Source organism: Lissotriton vulgaris, chromosome 12 (assembly GCF_964263255.1).
Source record: "Lissotriton vulgaris chromosome 12, aLisVul1.2, whole genome shotgun sequence".
In the NCBI taxonomy this organism is placed as follows: Eukaryota; Metazoa; Chordata; class Amphibia; order Caudata; family Salamandridae; genus Lissotriton; species Lissotriton vulgaris.
The window spans coordinates 797,563,904-797,583,414 of record NC_141700.1 but is presented as its reverse complement, the minus strand read 5'-3'; the positions used below and the strand labels follow the sequence as shown (position 1 = coordinate 797,583,414).

Below are 19,511 nucleotides of genomic sequence, written 5' to 3'. Positions count from 1 at the left end.
AGTACTCCGACAATGTCATCCCGGCGTCAACAACGCCGGACGCAGAGCCGCAGACGCCTACCGACGCGCAGGGGTATTGCTACGCAAAAGTTTCCGGATCCTGTCTGACGCCTGGGGACATTCTAAGGTAAGGAATCTAATACTAACCTGTTTCTTTCACATGTTATATGCATGGGCTGTTTTTCACAGCATCTGGTTTGGATAGTTGCTGATAAATACGTACGATAAACCGTCTTTTGTATATTTTGTATTAATGCTTTATTATACAGCATGTAGCGAACTCAGATTGCTCAAACATATCATTAGAAAATATGTTTAATGCCAGAGTACATATTTCCTACAACAAAACAATCAATGAATATCTTTCTTTCCAGCCTTTTTGCCCACTCTCTACCTGTGGCTGCTCTCTTGAAGATCACTGCATTTTCACAGTAAACATCAGCATCTTTCCCATTCAAATTGTGGGCATAGATGTTCACAATCAGGCTACTGTTGCTCTGCCAAAGGTAAACAATCACAATGCTGAAGTAGACTGCCTGGGGCTACCTACAATGCTACTGCTAAAAAACAATGGTCTGGGGCTTTTGTCAGAAATATCATTGCCAGAACAAAACTGAACTGAGCAGAGTGCGGCAGCAAAAGAATGCAAGTGCAAAAAAGAACAATGAAAACCTACACAGAACATAATGTGAACTGGAATTAGAGGCTGTGTGCTATAACACTGTTTGGCAGAAAACAGCTACGTTTTCAACTCTTTACTATTCACAAGCACCACCTAAATTTAGCTTCTGAGTAGTTTGCTCTAATGTGAGAAGATGCAAGCACTATTAATGCCTAATCCTACACTAGAATAACTTCGGGTTAATGGCAGGACATCTCCCTACACAGAGAACGGTAGCTGGAATAAACAGTAAACCTCACGGTGAGGGGGGCACAGGCATGTTTAAGAGCACACTTACCTCAATGCCTTGCACCTTTAGCTTCATATGATCTTCGCGGGTGGTTTTGCCATCTTTCCTTTTCTTCCAGCAGTAGCCATCTTTCCGATACTTCACTTTCTTCCGATTGTACAGGATTATGGAACCATTCTGGGGTCTTACAGAAAGAAAAAAGAAATACAAAACGTAAACAAAAAATGCATCTTTCCTGCCTGCTGAGCACTCTTTTGTCTGCAGTGAACATAAGGAATAAAACTTCACATCAATTTTATGGCACAGTAGCAAACAAAGGAGAGCTTCATGGGCAGACAAGGAAATGTATGTGAGAGCAAAACACTTTACCGCTACACATTGAGGATTATGTTACTAGCCTTCCTGCTGGACGAGGTGTAAGGATTATGTTACTTACCCAGAAAGCATCTGTTCTTGGCATGTAGAGCTGTAGATTCACATGCTTTGCATACTCCTGCCATCTATTGTTGGGTCCGGATGTTTGCAAGTTGTTTTTCTTCGAAGAAGTTGTTCCAGTCACAAGGTAAGTTGACTCCTCCTTTCAGTGATAGTGCGCAAGGGCATCCAATCCATTGTTAGATTGTTTTCCCGAAAGAGGGGGAGAATGGAGTAAATGAGTGTAGAATATAGATGTCCATGCGTACGGATGTAAATAGTAAGAACTGCAACAACTGTAGGTGTCCAGGGAGGTGGGTGGTCGCATGTGAATCTACAGCTCTACATGCCAAGACCAGATTCTTACTGGGTAAGTTACATAATCCGTTCGAGGCATGTGTGCTGTAGATACACATGCTTTGCATAGACTACAACGCAGTATGCTACCAAAGCAGGGACTAACCTGTAGATTTTGCACTTGTCTGAAAAAGTGTCTTAAGCACTGCTTGGCCTACATTAGCTTCTTGGCATTCTAACACATCTACACAATAGTGTTTGATAAATGTGTGTGGTGTAGACCATGTGCTGCCTTACATATGTCAGCTAGGAGGATGCTACCTAAAGAAAGCCACAGTAGCCCCTATTTTGCAAGTGGAATGCGCTGTACGGGGTATAAAGTCCTTTAAGCTTTTGTATAGCATTTTTTAATGCATTTAACAATCCATCTTGAATTGCCAGATTTAGAGATGGGATTGGCTTTGTGATGTGCCGCAAATGCAACAAACAATTGTTTTGTTTTGCGAAAATCTTTGGTCCTTTCTATGTAGTACGATAAGGCTCTGCTAACATCAAGCGTGTGAAGAGGATGTTGAGCTACTGAATCAGGTTGAGGAAAAAACACAGGCAACTCAACTGATTGGTTAATATGAAAAGCAGAAACTACCTTGGGAAGGAATTTGGGATTGGTGCGAAGAACTACCCTGTCTTTGTGGAGCTGAAAGAAGGGTTCTTCGAAGGTTAATGTCTGTAGCTCAACAACTCTCCTCAATTAGGTGATCGCAATGAGGAAATCAACCATCAACGAACCAAACTCTATGACTTCAGGAGCCATATTGCTAGGTTTAGTTCTTGGGGATTTGGATGCCTGATTTCTCCATGGTTCTGAGTGAGGAGCTTGGAGGTCAGATGCAGCTTTTGATGAGGAACTACTGACAGCTCCAACAGGGTGGCGTACCATTGGTTGACAGGCCCATGTGGGAGCTACTAGAATTAGTCTGAAGGATGTTTGTCCGAGTTTCCGAACCAGAAACGGAATAAGCGGGAGAGGCGGAAAAGCGTAGGCAAATATCCCTGACCAGTTCATCCATAGGGCATTGCCTTTTGAGAGTGGGTGTTGGAACTTGGAGGCAAAGTTTGTTGATTGTGGCAAACAAGCCTATCTGAGGAATCCCCTTTGTTGTAAGTATGGAAGGAGAACTTGGGGAAGAAGTTCCCACTCGTGAATTTGCTGTCTCTTTCTGTTGAAGAGGTCGGCAATTTGATTGTTTACCCCTGGAAGGTGTTCTGCCAGAAGATAAATCCTATGATGGTGTCAAATTCCAAATGGCTTGAAAGAGGCGTGACAGTTGGAGAGTGTGAGTCCCCCCCCCCCCTTGTTTTTGTACATAGTACACTGCTGTCATATTGTCCATGCGAACTAGGACAACTTTGCCAATGAGGTGAGTTTGAAAAGCTTTGAGTGCTAGAAACACTGCTAGAAGTTCTAGGCAGTTGATGTGGAGACTTTTGTGATTGTCACTCGACAGACCCTGGATTGTGTGATGTTGAAGATGGGCAACCCAAACAGTCTGGGATACGTCTGCTGTACGATCTATGAAATAGGGTCAATGAGGGGCTGCCCTATTGATAAATGTCATGGGTTCCACCTCTGCAGACAGCGATGGGTGCAGCCATCTACCAACACTAGATCGGTTAATTGACCCTGCGACTGATTCCACTGACGTGCTAAACAATCTAGTAGGGGACGCATGTGAAGTCTTGTACGGGGTACAATTGCGATGCAAGACACCATCATTCCCAGCAGTTGCATGAATACTCTGGCTGGTAACATTTGGTTGGGTTGAAACTGTAGCATCATAGACTGAATGTTGTAAATTCTGGCTACATTGGGAGAGCCTAGAGCTTTGAGAGTGTCGATAGTAGCCCGTAGATAAGACTGCATCTATGAAAGATGCAGGTGAGATTTCTGTGCATTGACCGTGAAGCCCAATTAATGAAGTAGGTCTATTGTGGTCGGAGTTTGTAGTAAACAGTTCTGGTAAGAGTTGGCTTTGATGAGCCAGTTGTCTAGGTAGGGGAAGACGTGAATATATGGTCTTCTGAGGTGAGCTGCGACTACTGCCAGATATTTGGTAAATACCCTAGGAGCAGTGGTGACTCCGAAAGGAAGTACTTTGAACTGGTATTGTTTGCCTGCTAGTACAGCGGTGTAGATTAAAAGGTTCATCGTCATAGAGGCCACTAGCCAACGGGCAAGTAACCGGACAGATGCGTCGAGCACAGAAACACTAGCAGGCCCCATGCGGCACTCGTGGAGTGTGGAGGGCTGTGCGTCGGTGTAGAAGGTGCTCGGGCTGGGGCTTCTCAATCCCCAATGCACAACTTCGAGGGTGCCTCAGAAGCTGCACAAGTAGCAAAGAGCAGGTTTTTCAAGATGGCCGGTCCCACGTCTCTCGTCGCCTTCACGGGTCTTAGCTTTGCTGTGACTGTGGATAGGGGTCAAAGAAGTCTGGAAGTCTGGCTCTTGTCGGACTCTGTGCTCGGGCTCCGGCGGGAGCGTCGACAAAGTAAACCGCAGATTGCCGGATGGTGCCTGTTTGCACATGGTGGTCACTCCTTGAACACAAGGGAGATTCTTTAGTCTTCTAGTTGCAGTAGAATGTCGAAGGTCCAGAGTTTCGTTTCAAGTTTCAGTTCAGGATTGATCTTAAGTCTCTTGACTCAGCTCCTACCTATATACTAATCTGAGGGGCTGGATTACCTGTTAGGTCCCTCCTATGGGTGGGACCAGGGAAGGGGGTGGTTATACCCCTTTCCCTTTGTCCAGTTTCGAGCTGGGGCTGGAGTGCCCCAGCAACTGGTTTCAACCGGACTATGCATGGAGCACCTTGAGTGCCCCAGGCAGTGTCTCATTTCATTCAGCCCTCCCTGCCCCAATACACTATGGCCTGTCTGGGGTGGTGCTAGCACCTCCCAAGACAGGAAACTTATTGGCCAAGCCTCCCTCGCTGGAAGGACTCCCAGCAGCAGGAGGTCAGACTTTTGTCTGTGGCAGCAGCATCCATTTTGTGATGCTGAACACGAACAACATGTCTTCTCCCTCTAGAAGGGTAGAATGCTACCCCCGTCGCCAGAACTGGCGAGGGGGTAGTATTTCAAAGCGTATGACACCTTACACGACATGTTTGATAAAGCCAAACCAAAGTTAGCATTCAACCGCGAGGATTATAATGCACTTAAGAGTATATGGTATGGCTATATCATAGAACAGCCATAAGGATATGGTTCCGAAAGCTTCAGACAGGCTCAGCTCATGCTAGAGCCTCATCTCACATAAAACCCAGCACTCTGTCTCCAGGATTGTTAAGGCCTGCCATAGGAGTGACTTATATGTATATTAGTCTCTAAATGTAAAGGTAGGTATAGGGATACTACACCTAAGCAAGGGGTGATTACACGACCTTGCCCCAGCTGAGTGATCAGCCAGTTGTGTCAATGTGAGTGGCCTGCCAGAGATGGCATAATACATGATGCAGCCCCTGGTAGGCCATGGATGCACCTATGCCCTGGGTACCCAATTCCCAATTGGTAATGTACATAAAGTAAATAGTATGAATTTAGAGAGAGAACAGCTGGGCTGTGGGTCTGATTAGCAGGCCCGCAGCCACATTAAGTCGAAAACCAGTAAAGCAAAAAGCAAAAAGTAGGGGGTGACCATAGGAAAGCAGACCCTACTCTCCTACAAGTAGCATCTATTAGCTTGGATTCTTTGTCCGGGGGAGGAGTGTCCCCAGAGGTTTGGGAATCAGCTCGCTTGCGAGCACTGGACACTACCAGTGAGTCAAGTGGCAACTGGCGCTTAATAAATACCGGATCTGTTGGGAAAGGTTTATATTTTTTATCGACTCTAGGCGTCAAGATGCGTGCATGCACAGGATCTTTAAAAATGTCATCAGTGTGTCTCATCATACCTTTAAGCAAAGTTAGTGTTTGGGTCGACCTGTGCGTGAATCCTAGTGTCTTCAAACAAAAAATCCTCTTCTAAGGATTCTTTGTGTAGTACCACCCCATGGTGTTCTGGGGCTCCGACAATGGGTTCATGATAAGATACATGGTCATCAGGTGGAGATGGCTTGGCAGGGTAAAGGTCTGGATCACTGTTTAATGGAGGGTCAATTGTGTAATGCTTCCATGAATCTACTGGTAATTGCATGTACCCCTCATAAATATTGTCCCGTCATGCTGAGATAGTGGAGAATCCTGAGGTGTTATGTGCAAAGGATTTAAAGTCAGAGAGGAGGGTGGAAGTTGAGGGGATGCTGGTGGTGGATGAAAAGGGCTGGTACCAACATTCTTCTTGTTTAAAGGGATCTTGTAACGACTGTCATCATTAGGAAGCTTGTGTTTATGAGGTAGCTTGGTATGAATATGTCCCATTTCTGGGTTAATATAAAGTCTCTTGTTTGGGATCCAATTTTGGAAGAACAATGTAAAAATGTGGATCCAAAGGGACATCTTTCAGTTTCGGCACCGCCGTTTTCAGTGCCGAGATGGGTTGGCCTTTGGGTGTGGAGAATTTCGGCTCCGAAGGCTGTTTCTTTTTCGGCGTGGTGGATTTCAGCTCCGAGACGGATTTGGACTTCGAACTGGAGGGCTTCGGTTCCGAAAAGGTTTTGGGTCGACTTGATTACAAGCCAGAAGCCTTGACGGGTTGTTTCGGAGTCGAGCTAGAAGGTGGGGCATTGGAAATGTCATCTATGTGCTGACCTTGGCCAGAAGGCAGAGATGGTGCCGAAGCCCCAGGTTTTTTAGGGGTGGGTTGATGAGACAAGGGGTATTCAGTACTCATGTCACCCTGTCCCTGCGGAAGTTCTTCTACGCCGTATGTAATCTCGAGCTCTGAATCCAACTCCGACACGGAGACGACCTCTTCCTCCTCTGCACTGATACACCAATTTCTTCTATCACATACTCTTCATCGAAGATATCTGGTGTCTCCAATGTTTTGACGCTGCATTTCTCGACGTTGAGCCTGATGATCGCGAAGGGTTTTCTTCGACCAAACCAATCTGCAAGTGTTGCAGTCTTCTTCTTTGTACTCCGGAGACAAGCACAGGTTACACATGTGGTGTGAGTCGGTGGGCGGATACTTTGCGTGGCACCAAGGTCAGAATTTGAACGGAGTCCATTCAATCGACGGAGAGCTGGCCTGACGTGGTTAAGCCTGAAGGCCATCCACAAAGCTTTCGATCAAAATTTACATTTCATTAATGAATGATACACAGAGAAGTGGGAAACACGTACGAACCAATACCGTCAAGGGTGGAGTGGATTGCGCACCAAGGGGAACCGAAAGTTCGGTTTCTAACCACATGGCGGAAAAAACAATCTAACAATGGAGTCGATGCCCATGCGCACCATCACCGTAAGTTGGGGTTACCTTACCTCATGACTGAAAAGACTTTTTCTAAGAAAAACAACTTGTAAACATTCGGACCCAACACTAGATGGCAGGTGTATGCAAAGCATGTGTATCTACAGCACACATGCCTCGAACATGCACCCTTTGAAGCACATTGGTTGCACTCCAAGCAAAACATGCATTTTCTTGTCAATAACACTTTTTTAGTCCAGGACCATATTGCATGGTTTCTTGCATCACGGCAGACACTCACAAGTAGAATGATTTGAAACTAACCAATGCTGCCTAACTACATTGATGGTGTGCAAACCCTGAAACAAACATTGACACATACACAACTTTCAAGCATTCCAAGGCACTCCTGGGAAGGAATAGCATTCAAGAGCAACTTAGTTTCAGACAGAACCCACAATTAGTTAGATACTACACTTGGCTGCTTGTCCGTTTCCTTTGGGAAAACATTTTCAAGCCATGAAATTGAAAACCTGAAACATCCCGCTAAATGGAGGATGGCCTTGCAAGAAAAGAACGGTCAACACTGATTTCTTTAAGAGAAGTCAAGTGCTGGATTGCGGTTACTGTGTTTGCTTGAATGGACCGCAATATGTTGTCTTCAGAAACACCTATCCTGTAGAATCGAGAATAAAGGTGTGAGCACTATCATGAAATACTTTCAGCTTTCAAATATTAATGTCTAAAGTTAGTTACATGCAGTCGGCATACAAAGGTCCCATCCCCCCTGTGCCCAGAACAACTGTGTATGAAGAGCCCTCCCAGATGCAAACTAGCATGTTTCAGCAATGATAAGAAGAAATGGTTTCTATCTGTAATCCTAGTTCTCTCTCATGGGAAACTATATTTAAATCACAAGCACTGAACAGCCCAGCCCATGTGCAGGGATCCTGAAGCACGTCTTTCAAATATACCCTCTTAAGAGTAGCTCTTCACCAAACTTCAGGGTGGCCAAATTTGAACAAAGTTTTTAAAGCATTTTGCAGTCTATAATGTAGGCTATATTAGCCAATTACTTTAAAATAAGGTCATATCAGTAATAAAAACTAGAAAAAACTGCGAGAAGCTATTTAATTTTTTCTCAAAAATCTCTTTTACATACTTTTTTTAAAGGAAATGTAAAAGAAGGAATAGGGCAATGCAGACACATAGGCTGTACTTATGTACATATGTAAACTGCCTGTAAGGGCTCACAGCCATCCAGTTTCCCATTATGCATTGCAGGTGGCAGTTATCTCAGTTCTTTCTTACAGAGAGGCTGTCACTTAACTATCCTTGATTCTTACGCAGAGAAGGGAGGGCTGCTTATGACTTCAATGGAGATTCCCCTGAGAACTAGCATTACCGGTAAGAAACCATTATTTATTTTTCAGTGTTCTCCATTGATAATCATAAGCACTGACGGAAGTAGCAAGCCCATCCGTTAAAGGGTGGTGGAAGAGAGAAAGATAATCCACAGAAGCAGCTGGGCAAAAAGATTCCTTAAGAAAGCCTGTCCTATTTGAGGATCTAATCTAGCATCTGAGTCAAGACAATAGTGTCTCGTAAAGGTGTGAATAGACCTCCATGTGGCTGCTTCACAGAGTTCTGCAACAGGAATGTTACTCATCAAAGCAGCTGTTGGTCCTTTACCTCTGGAAGAATGAGGTTTTGGTTTACCAGTCAGGATTTTGTTAGAGACTATCCACCTGGAAAAAGATTTAGCTATGGTTAAAACTCTACATAAAGGGCTATAATTCACAAACAATTGCTAGGACTTACGAATATGTTCACTATAGTCCTGATAAAAATGTCAAGACCCGCCTCACATGTAAAGTTAGGAGGCTATCTTTCTACTGGAGTTGACTGATACTGAAAGAAGTCAGTAGGGTAATGGTGTGATTAATATAAAAATCTGAAACTACTTTGGGTAAGAATTTTGATGAGTTGTCATAACTACCTTATTGCTATGAAAAATTGAGTATGGTTCATGAGAGCATAAGGCTTGAATTTCACTTACCTCAAGTACTGATATAATAACAACCATAATACTAGCTTTCCAAGAAGGATATCGTAATGAGGCTTTATGGATAGGTTTGAAAGCAGCTGCCATGAGACATGAAAATACAACGTTTAATTCCCAAGGGGGAAAAAGACAGCATATTGGGAGGGAAACTTCTATGCTGACCTTTAAGAAGTCCTTAATAACTGGGACTTTGAAAAAAGAGCTGTGCAAGGGGCCTTTTCTGTTGGCAGTAATAACTGCAAACTGGACTTTAATAGAAAAAAATTATAAACCAGATTTGGCCAAATGAAGTAAGTATGGAATAAAAACTTCTTCTTGGCACGTGGTTGGTTTAATGTTCTGGTCAGAACACCAGATACATAATGTGTGGTTGTTCCAACATGTGAAGTAGATCTGTGAACCAGCATCATTCCAGCCTTCGAGTAAGACAGTTTGATAATTACTGCTGGAATCAGGGGTATCGGTGGAAAAGCATAGAGGAATTTGCTGGACCAGACAATCCATAAAGCATTCTCTATTGCCCCTGGTTGATAAAACATTGAGGCTAAGTCTGGGCATTTTTGTTCTCTGCAGTCACAAAGACATCTAGATGAGAAAAATCTCAGGTGCATAAGACGTTATTAACTACGGAGTCGTCCAGTACCCATCCAGTTTTTCTTGAAGAAACTCTCTGCTCGCTTATATGAAATCCCACCTTCAGATAGTGTTTATTGCTGTCTTCTTCACTCGTGTCCCATGAAGCCAGATCCTATCCTCGTCCTTCAGGGTACACCTGGCAAATGTCTTGTAGTGTTAAATGAAACTGTCAGGAAGGCGGGGTATACATAGAACATGAGGATCTGATTTTGCATTTTTTTTGCTAAAGGCAGGGCATTTGGCAAACAAAAATGTCATTTTATTTGCAAGAATTATTGTTTTCAGTCAGAAAATTACATATAAATACTCTAGGCATTAAAAAATGCTGACTAAAGCTGTTGTCAAACCAGAAGCCAGAAAAAGTAAATAAATGTCACCTGCTGGGCAGGGTGAGATACTGGAGCACAGTGAGACCTTAAAGGTGCAGCATCTGTTTTCATATGCACATAAATGCAACCTATGTGTCCACATTGTCCTATTTCCTTTGTCTCCATTTCCTTTACAAAACGTTTGTGAATGAGAATTATAAGGAAAGACCAGGTCGCTCCCCACGTGCCGCACAGCTCTACCTGTGTGCCTGTGCCTTTCCCCCTCGCTACTGCGTGAGTTCGCTCCTGCTGTGCCCCCTGACCACCGTTAACTGTCTGCTGTGCCCCTGGTGTGAGTTTATTGTATTGTGTTCCATTGCCTCTGTATTGTGATTCGTTGAACTTTCTTTTCGGCGTTACCCTGTTTTTTGCCGTTGTTGCCCTCGCGTCCTTGCTCGCCGCCCCCCTTTCCCTTCTGTATCTCTGCCCGATCCTGCCGCCCCCTCGCCTCCCACTTGCCGCCCCACTCTCGCCACCTAGCTGCTATTCTCTCCCTCACCGCCTTAAATGGCAGCCGCTGCGCGGCAGTGAGAGCGACCCTTGACCCTGCCTGCAGGCCAGGTCACTCCCACCTGCCACACAGCTCCACCTGTGTGCCTGTGCCTTTCCCCCTCGCTGCTGTGTGAGTTCGCTCCTGCTGTGCCCCCTGACGGCCGTTGACTGTCTGCTGTGCCACTGGTGTGAGTTAATTGTATTGTGTTCCATTGCCACTGCATTGTGATTTGTTGCACTTTTTCAGCTTTACCCCGTTTTTTGCCGTTCTTGCGTCCTTGCTTGCTCCCCTCCCCCCTTTCCCTTCTGTATCTCTGCCCGATCCCGACGCTGCTCCCCCATGGCCCGGCCCCTCACCTCCCACTCACTGCCCCCCTCCCTCCACCCAGCTGCTCCTCCCTCCCTCACCACCTTAAATGGCGCCCGCTGCGCGCGGGCCCGCCGCTGGTGCGCCAGAGGCAAGTCCGTCTGCGCCCATTCACGCCTGGACCGCGCCCAGCGCCAGAACCCCTGGACCCCTCGTACGCCACGCCGCCAGAATCCGCTACGACACCAGCACTCTCCATGCACGTCGAGACCACACCTGCGTCCAGGCCGCACCCAAACGTACCCATGGACCTTTCTCCTGCCGCACCTGCAGCTTCACCTGCAACTGATCCGCAAAAGCACCCAAGACCGGACTCAACCACCTCCGCTGCATACTTCTGAACACTCGCTCCCACGCAAACACGCCTTCGAGCTATGAACCTGCTCAAAACCTCCACCCCAGACGTCGCCTTCCTGACCGAGACCTGGTGGAACGACTCCTCGGCACCCGACATCGCCATAGCCATCCCGGATGGCTACAAGATCTCCTGCAGAGACCGCACCAACGGTATGGGAGGAGGGATAGCCATTGTACACAAGTCCTCCCTCAAGGTCACCACCCACTCTGACGACTCACTCAGCGCCGCCTAACTCCTGCACTTCCGGATCCACACCGTCCCCAACACCACCCTCAGGGGAACCCTCTTCTAAAGACCCCCCGGACCCCGGCCACTGTTCAGCGACTCCATCGCCGACCTAGTCAGCATCCACGGACTCAATTCCACAGACGACATCCTCATCAGGGACCTGAACTTCCACCTCGAGAACAACAACACCACCAACTCCGCGACCCTGATCGACAACCTCGCCCTCAGACAACTCGTCACCACACCCACCCATGCCGCCGGCCACACGCTTGACCCCATCTTCTCCACTAGCACCCACGTCTCCTTCGACCACACCACCGAACTCCTCTGGACCGACCCCCGCTGCATCCATTTCACCTACAAGAAATCCACCACACACCACCGCACCCAACAGCTACCTCGCCGCTGCTGGAGCAAAGTCACAGAAGACTAGCTGGCCACCACCCTCGCCCAGAACACACCCACCGAGACCACCGACCCAGACACCGCCGCCTGCAACTTCAGACAATGGAACCGACTAGTGCGCCACCCTCACCCCCCTCAAAAAACCCTCCAACAGCCGCACCTGAAAGAAAGCCACCTGGTTCCCTGAGGAACTCCAAACGAACATGCCGGAAGATGGAGAAGAAATGGCTCCACGAACGAACATCAGACAGCCGCGCAGTCCACAAGGACGCCAACCCCAAACACCACCACCTCATCAGATCAGCCAAGAGATCGTCCTTCAAAGCCCGACTGGACAACAATGCACATGACAGCAAAGAACTCTTCAGCATCGTGAAGGAACTCTCCAACCCCAGTGCACACGCCAAAGACATCCCGCCCTCACAACAACTGTGCGACTCGCTGGCCACCTACTTCCCCCGGAAGATTGCTGACATCCATGACGGCTTCAACGCCTCGACCACCCCGACAACGCCAGAACCCCCACCGGCGAACACCACCCGCATCAACCACCTTACCTCCTGGACCAACAACTACGAAACACGTAAGATCAAGAACTCCATCCACTCAGGATCACCGTCAGACCCCTGCCCACACCACATATTCAACAAAGCTGGAGAAGCCATCGCACCCCAACTTCGAAAAGTAATCAACCTCTCCCTCGAGACAGCCACATTTCCGGATAGCTGGAAGCACGCCGAAATCAACGCCCTCCTCAAGAAGCCCAAGGCGGACCCCAAGGACCTCAAGAACTTCCGGCCCATCTCTCTGCTCCCATTCCCGGCGAAGGTCCTCGAAAAAATCGTCAACACACAACTGACCCGCTACCTCGAGAAGAACATCCTAGATCCATCCCAGTCCGGTTTCCGTAGAAACCACAGCACCGAAAGAGCCCTCATCGCCGCCACAGACGACATCAGGACTTAACTAGACAACAGAGAGACATCAGCCCTCATCCTCCTGGACCTGTCAGCTGCCTTCGACACGGTCTGCCAATGCACACTAAAGACATGCCTCCAAGATGCCGGAATCCAAGAGAAGGCCCTGGACTGGACCACATCCTATCTCTCCGGCAGAACCCAGAGCGTCCGCCTCCCCCCTTCCGCTCCAACGCCACCGGCTTCATATGTGGCGTACTCCAGGACTCTTCCCTCCGCCTGACGATGTTCAACGTCTACATGGCCCCCCTTGCTCTCCTATGCAGACGACACCCAGCTGACCCTCTCCCTCACCAAGGACCCGCACACCACCTAAACCAACCTCCACGAGGGATTGAAGGCAGTTGCAGAATGGATGAGGAACAGCAGACTGAAGCTGAACTCAGACAAGACGGAGGTCCTCATCCTCGGATCCACCCCCTCAGCCTGGGACGACTCCTGGTAGCCGACCACGCTAGGAACAGCTCTGACACCCACCGACCACGCACGCAACCTGGGAATCAACCTCGACTCCTCCCTCTCCACGTCGAAACAGGTCAACGTCGACTCCTCCTCCTGCTACAACACCCTCCGCATGCTCTGCAGGATCTACAGGTGGATCCCCACCGAAACAAGAAGAACAGTGACCCAGGCCCTGGTCAGCAGCAGGTTGGACTACGGCAACGCACTCTATGCAGGTATACCGGCCAAACACCTGCGACGACTGCAACGCATTAAAAACGCCTCCGCCCGACTGATCCTCAACGTCCCTCGCCGAAACCACATCACCTCGCACCTGAGAGAGCTACACTGGCTCCCCGTCGAAAAGAGGATCACCTTCAAGCTACTCACCCACGCACACAAAGCCCTTCACAACACAGGCCCGGTCTACCTCAAAGTCCAACTCAACTTCTACACCCCCACCCGCCAGCTATGCTCAGCTAGCCTCACCCTCGCCGCTGTCCCCCGCATCCAACGAGCGACCGCCGGCGGCAGATCCTTCTCCTTCCTCGCCGCCAAGACCTGGAACACCCTCCCCACCCACCTACGGCAGACCCAAGACCTGCTCACCGTCAGAAGACTCCTCAAGACTTGGCTCTTCGAGCAGTAGCAGCACCCCCGCCCTCAGCGCCTTCAGACCGTCACGGGTAAGTAGTGCGCTCTATAAATACGATGATTGATTGATATAGCTTCTTCACACGGTTGGTGGGACTCTGAATTCAGCCACATAACAGAACATAGGAAACCCTTCATGTGTCTGCTACAACCAAAGCCAACACATAGCTGAAAACTCAGTAGTACACAAGTCATGGAATCAATAAATATCATGGAATGCACCTACAGCCTTCCAAAACAAGCATTTGCAATGCAATAGGTCTCGCATTACTGATAGTTTGAGGTATTGGCATCGCAAATAATAATGCAACGCCAATAGCTCATACTTTCAGTAATGCGAGACCTAGTACATTGCAAATGATTGCATAGTGAGCCAGTAACCAGCATTGTATGTCTCAGTGCAGTACTGCAAGTTGCTCCTAGAGGTCCCTAGTGAGCAAGGCACCAGCACTGATTGTCTAGTTGCAGAACCGCAAGCTCCTCCTGGAGGTCCCTAGTGAGCAAGGCACCAGCACTGTTTGTCGAGTTGCAGTACCGCAAGCTGCTCCTAGAGCTACCTTGTGAGCAAGGCACCAGCACTGCTTGTCTAGGTGCAGTCCCACAAGCAGCTCCCGAGGTCCCTAGTTAGCAAGGCACCCGCTCTGCATGTCTAGGTACAGTAATGCAAGCTGTTCCTAGAGGTTACTTGTGAGAAAGGCCCCAGCACAGGATGTCTCGGTGCAGTACTGCAATCTGCTCCTAGAGGTCCCTAGTGAGCATCATAAACTTTGAAGATATGGTAAATTCACCATACCCATAATGCATTGCATGCAAGACAGTACCACAAGTACATTCAAATAGCTATGTCCATATATACAATAAATACCTTTGAAATGTGACAAAACAAATATTGCACAAGTTACGTACTTGTGTAACGATATATCTGTAAGAGACATTAGTTAGTGATAGATTCCTTACCTTAGAATATCCCAGGCGTCAGACTCGATCCGGAAAGTTTTTTCGTCAGCAGTACCCCGGAGCATCGGTAGGTGTCGTTGTACGGCTCCACGTACCTCGCTGGCGTCGTAGTCGCCGAGATGACGTCGCTGGAGCTATTTAGACGTGCCCACGCGCGCTGACGTCAGATCTGTACACTACTTTCTGCACCAGAAAAAAGTGGGCAAGGTGATAGTTTGCCCAATGTGAAAAGCAGTGACAACTTTTGGCAAGAAGGAAGGACGAGTGCGAAGCACAACCTTGTCCGGATGGACTGAAAGAAAAGGAGGCATACAAGAAAGAGCCTGGAGCTCACTCGCGTGCCTAGCAGAGGTGATGGCAACCAGGAAAGCAGTCTTTAAAGTCATCAAACGAAGAGGACAGTTGTGGAGCGGCTCAAAAGGAGCGCGCATCAAAAAAGTAAGTACCAGATTCAAGTCCCACTGCGGCATCACAAACGGAATAGGAGGGAAAAGGTGAGTAATGCCTTTAAGAAATCTATTAACAGGGGACTTGAAAAGAGAGGGCTGATCAGGAAGCCTGAGAAAGGCCGAGATTGCAGAATGGTAGCCCTTGATAGTGCCCAGAGCAGAGCCCTGCTGGGCCAAAGAAAGGAGAAACAAAAGAACCTCTGAAATAGGAACAGAAAGGGGAGCCACAGTCTTTTGTGTGCACCATGCCACAAGTTTGTTCCACCTGCAGGCGTCTACCGATTTAGTGGAGGGACGCCTGGCTGCCAGAATGACATCACAGACTTCAGGAGGCAAGTCAAACGGAATCAACTGTCGCCGCTCAATCTCCACGCATGTAGGTGAAGGCTGGACAGGTTTGGGTGGAGGACCGTCCCCTGCTGCTGCGACAGAAGATCCTCCCGAATAGGCAGTTTGATTAGGGGATCCACGCTCATGCTGAGTAGCATGGGATACCAAACTCTTCAAGCCCAGTCCGGTGCCACAACAATGACTTGGGCCCGGTCGTGCCGGATCTCCTTCAGCACTCGGGCAGAAGTGGTATAGGCGGAAAGGCGTACAATAGACCGCAGCTCCACTCGCGACAAAAAGCGTCGCCGAGCGAGTGCCCCCCTTGGAAATTCCAACGTGCAGAACAGCTGACATTGCGTGTTCTCTTCGGTGGCCAATGAATCTAACCAAGGCTCTCCCCACTGTCGAAAGAGACCTTGCACCACCTCCGAGTGAAGCCATTCATGATCCATCAGGCACCGGCGACTGAGTTTGTCCGCCCTGGCGTTCAAAGAACCTGCCAGGTGTTGAATCGTCAATGAAATGCCTTGACGTTCCAGCCAAGTCCAGAGGCGCAGAGCCTCCTGACATGGAGTCCACGACTCCACCCCACCTTGTTTGTTGCAATACCACATGGCGGTGGTGTTCTCTGTGAACACCTGCACCACCTTTCCCTTGACAGAGGGAATTAATGCCTTCAGTGCAAGAAGGATCGCCCGAAGCTCCAGAAGGTTGATATGGAGCCTGGACTCCACCAGAGACCGCTGATCTCCGCCTCTCCCATGTGGCCACCCCATCCCAGGAGGGACGCATCCGTCACCACTGTGTGCTCCGGTTGGGGAATGGAGATGGATCAGCCGCTGACCCAATGCGGATTCGTGAGCCACCACTGCAATTGTTGTGAGGTGCCCTCCGAGATCTGGACTTAGTCGGACAGGTTCCCCTGATGCTGCGCCCACAGGAACTTCGGGTCCCACTGCAGAGCCCGCATATGCCATCTGGGATGGTTGGTGAGCAGGATGCCATGAGGCAAAGCAGCCTCAAGGTCGTCCTGAACGAAACCCTGGACAAGGGCTGAAAGATCAGCATCATAGCCCGAATGTCCCGGACTCGTTGTTTGGGAGGATAGACCCGAAACTGAGCCATGTCCAGACCCGCTCCGATGAAGAGGAGCTTCTGAGAGAGAATCCGGTGCGACTTCGGCACGTTGATGGAGAACCCCAGCAAATGCAGGAGGTCGGCCGTAGTCTGGAGGTGGAAGACGACTGCCTGGGGCCAGCCCGCCTTCAACAACCAGTCGTCGAGATAGGGGAAGACTGAAACCCCTGATCTGCCCAGATGAGCTGCAACCACCGCCATCACTTTCGTGAACACCCGAGGGGCGCATGTAAGGCCGAAGGAGAGCACGGTGAACTGAAAATGCTCCTGTCCTACCATGAATCGCAGGGAACGCCGGTGGGCCGGCAGGACGGGGATATAAAAATAAGTGGGCCAGCAGGACTGGGATATGAAAATAAGCGACCTGCAGGTCCAACGCTACCAACCAGTCTTGCGGGTCGAGGGCAGACAGGACCTGAACAAGTGTGAGCATCTTTAACTTCTACTTTCGGAGGAAGCAATTGCCATCCTGGAGGTCCAAAATAGGACGCAGGCCTTTGTCCTTCTTTGGAACCAAGAAGAGTGGGAGTAACAACCAAGACCTACTTCTGGCGTCGGAACGCGCTCTATGCCCCCTTGGCCAAGAGGGCCGTAACTTCTTGCTGGAGAAGTTCCAAGTGATCCCCTGACATGCGGTGGTACTGTGGTGGCATGGCTGGATGGGTAGTCTCAAAGGGGAGGGAGTAGTCCCTTCGGACAAGTTGCAGAACCCACTTGTCCGATGTTATGGTGCGCCAGTGGTGGAGGTGATGGCGAATCCTGCCACCCACTAGCGTCTGGTAGGCCTGATACACCGGACTAGGAAGGTTTGGAGGTAGTGGCTGCAGGAGGGGTGGTGGACTGACCCGCACACTGCCCCCATGACCCGCCTCAGCGGGTCCCACATCCGCGGCTGTGCTAAGACTGATGCTGCGCAGGCCTGTGGCTCTGAAACGAACGTGCTTTGGCGCCTCTACCTTGGCCACGAAAGGAGCGAAAAGCAGAAAGCGGAAGGAGTGAGTGTGACCGATAGGCCTAAGGACTTGGCCGCAGCCCGTGAGTCCTTAAAACGTTCCAACAAGCTTTAATCGCCGAACAGGTGAGTGCCATCAGAGGGCATGTCCATCAACGTGTTGTGGTCGTCCTCAGCAAGGCGTGACGGCGTAGCGCCACTGTCCTTGAAATCGCCTTGCCCAGTGAGTCAGCAGTGTCAAGACCACAACGGATGGTGAACTTGGCTGCGTCTCTCCCCTCAGCAATAGCTTGGGAAACGATTGTCCGAGCCTCCACCGGACACTGAGGCAGCACTTGCGCAACCGTATCCCACATAGAATGGGCGTAACGGCCCAAGAGACATGCAGTGTTCACAGACAGCAGGCCTGAACTGGCGGAAGTGAAAATCTTATTCCCAAACTGCTCCAGTTTCTTGGATTCCCTGTCCGGAGGTGCGGAAGGGAATGCGCTTGGGGAGGTTGAGGCTTGGGCAAACAAGCTCTCGGGGTGGGGTGTTGGGAGAGGAAAACGGGGTCGCCCGGGGCAGGGCGATTGCGTCGGGCCACGTTCTTGTCCACAGGAGCCCCTGTGTTGGGCCTGGACAAGGTGCCCAAAAAAACGTCTGAGACTGCATCATTATAGGGCAGCAACAGCTCCGTAGAAGCAGAAGCTTGCCTAAGCACCACTGTCAGGAGGTTAGACCTGATGGCCACAGCAGGGAGCTCGAGGTGGAGAGCCTCGGCTGCCCAACGCAATACCATAGAATATGATCCACCCTCCTCGGTAGAAGGAGACAGTGCGCAAGGTTCCGGAGCATAATCCTGGTCACATGCATCCCCGGATCCTCATCCCAGTCCGGGACTAACTCACATTGGGCTGCGAGAGGGTCCTCAGACCCCTCCCAGTCCTCCCCATCCTCCATAGCCTGTGGAACAGGTGGAACATGCGGAGGTGGGTAAGAAATTCCCAAATATTGTTGAATCGGTGTCGGACAACACCCGTCCGGCACCTATCCCACGCTGTGGAGGGAGCCGGCGACGTTGATGCCGGTGGCGGTCGCACAGGGTCAACCGGCATCAACGGGGATCCAGGCCTGGATCCATGGGGGTCCCTCGGCGTCAACGCCGGAGTCGACGATGTGCGGGACGGAGCAGGCGACGTCGAAGAAAGAGGACCCCCAGTTAGGCCCACGGGGCCCAAAGGCACAACGGCCGGGCCGGAAGGTCCAAAGACATGTGCCATGGCTGACAGGAACTCCTGTAGTTGGGCCGGAGTCGCCGATGGACCTCGAAAGGGCGGGTAGGCCATCGGCAACTACGTAGGCTCCGCAGAAGCGGTGCCACCTGCACCCTTACCCGCATCATGCGACCGGCTAGGGGGAGGCGAAGAGCGATGGCGCTTCTTCGCCTTCTTGTGCTTCGCCTTACCTGACTCCGAGTGCGAAGACTTTGAATGATAGTGATGGCTCCGCGGCCGGTCCCTCGACCACCCTGGAGACCGGGACCTTGAACGGCGTGGAACCAACTCCCGGGCCTCAGGTCACTTTCGGGACCGCTCCCGCAAAGTTTTTGGAGCCATGGCCCGGCAGTGGGGGCACGACTGGGAGTCGTGGTCGAGCCCCAGGCAGTAGCGACACTCACGGTGTGGATCTGTCACTGACATAGTGCGGGAACAGGCCACGCAGGACTTAAAACCGG

At 49.9% G+C, this 19,511-nt stretch overlaps 1 protein-coding gene across 4 annotated transcripts in view; it reads right to left on the bottom strand.

The window, feature by feature from the left end:
• CAMTA2 (calmodulin binding transcription activator 2) overlaps window positions 1-19,511 on the bottom strand; it is an 897,177-nt gene that overhangs the window by 616,513 nt on the left and 261,153 nt on the right. For all 4 annotated transcript variants that reach the window (XM_086946206.1, XM_086946207.1, XM_086946208.1 and 1 more), the window contains exon 5: window positions 960-1,095. In XM_086946206.1, coding sequence (XP_086802332.1) covers window positions 960-1,095 — 136 coding nt within the window. The remainder of the gene's footprint in view (window positions 1-959; window positions 1,096-19,511) is intronic.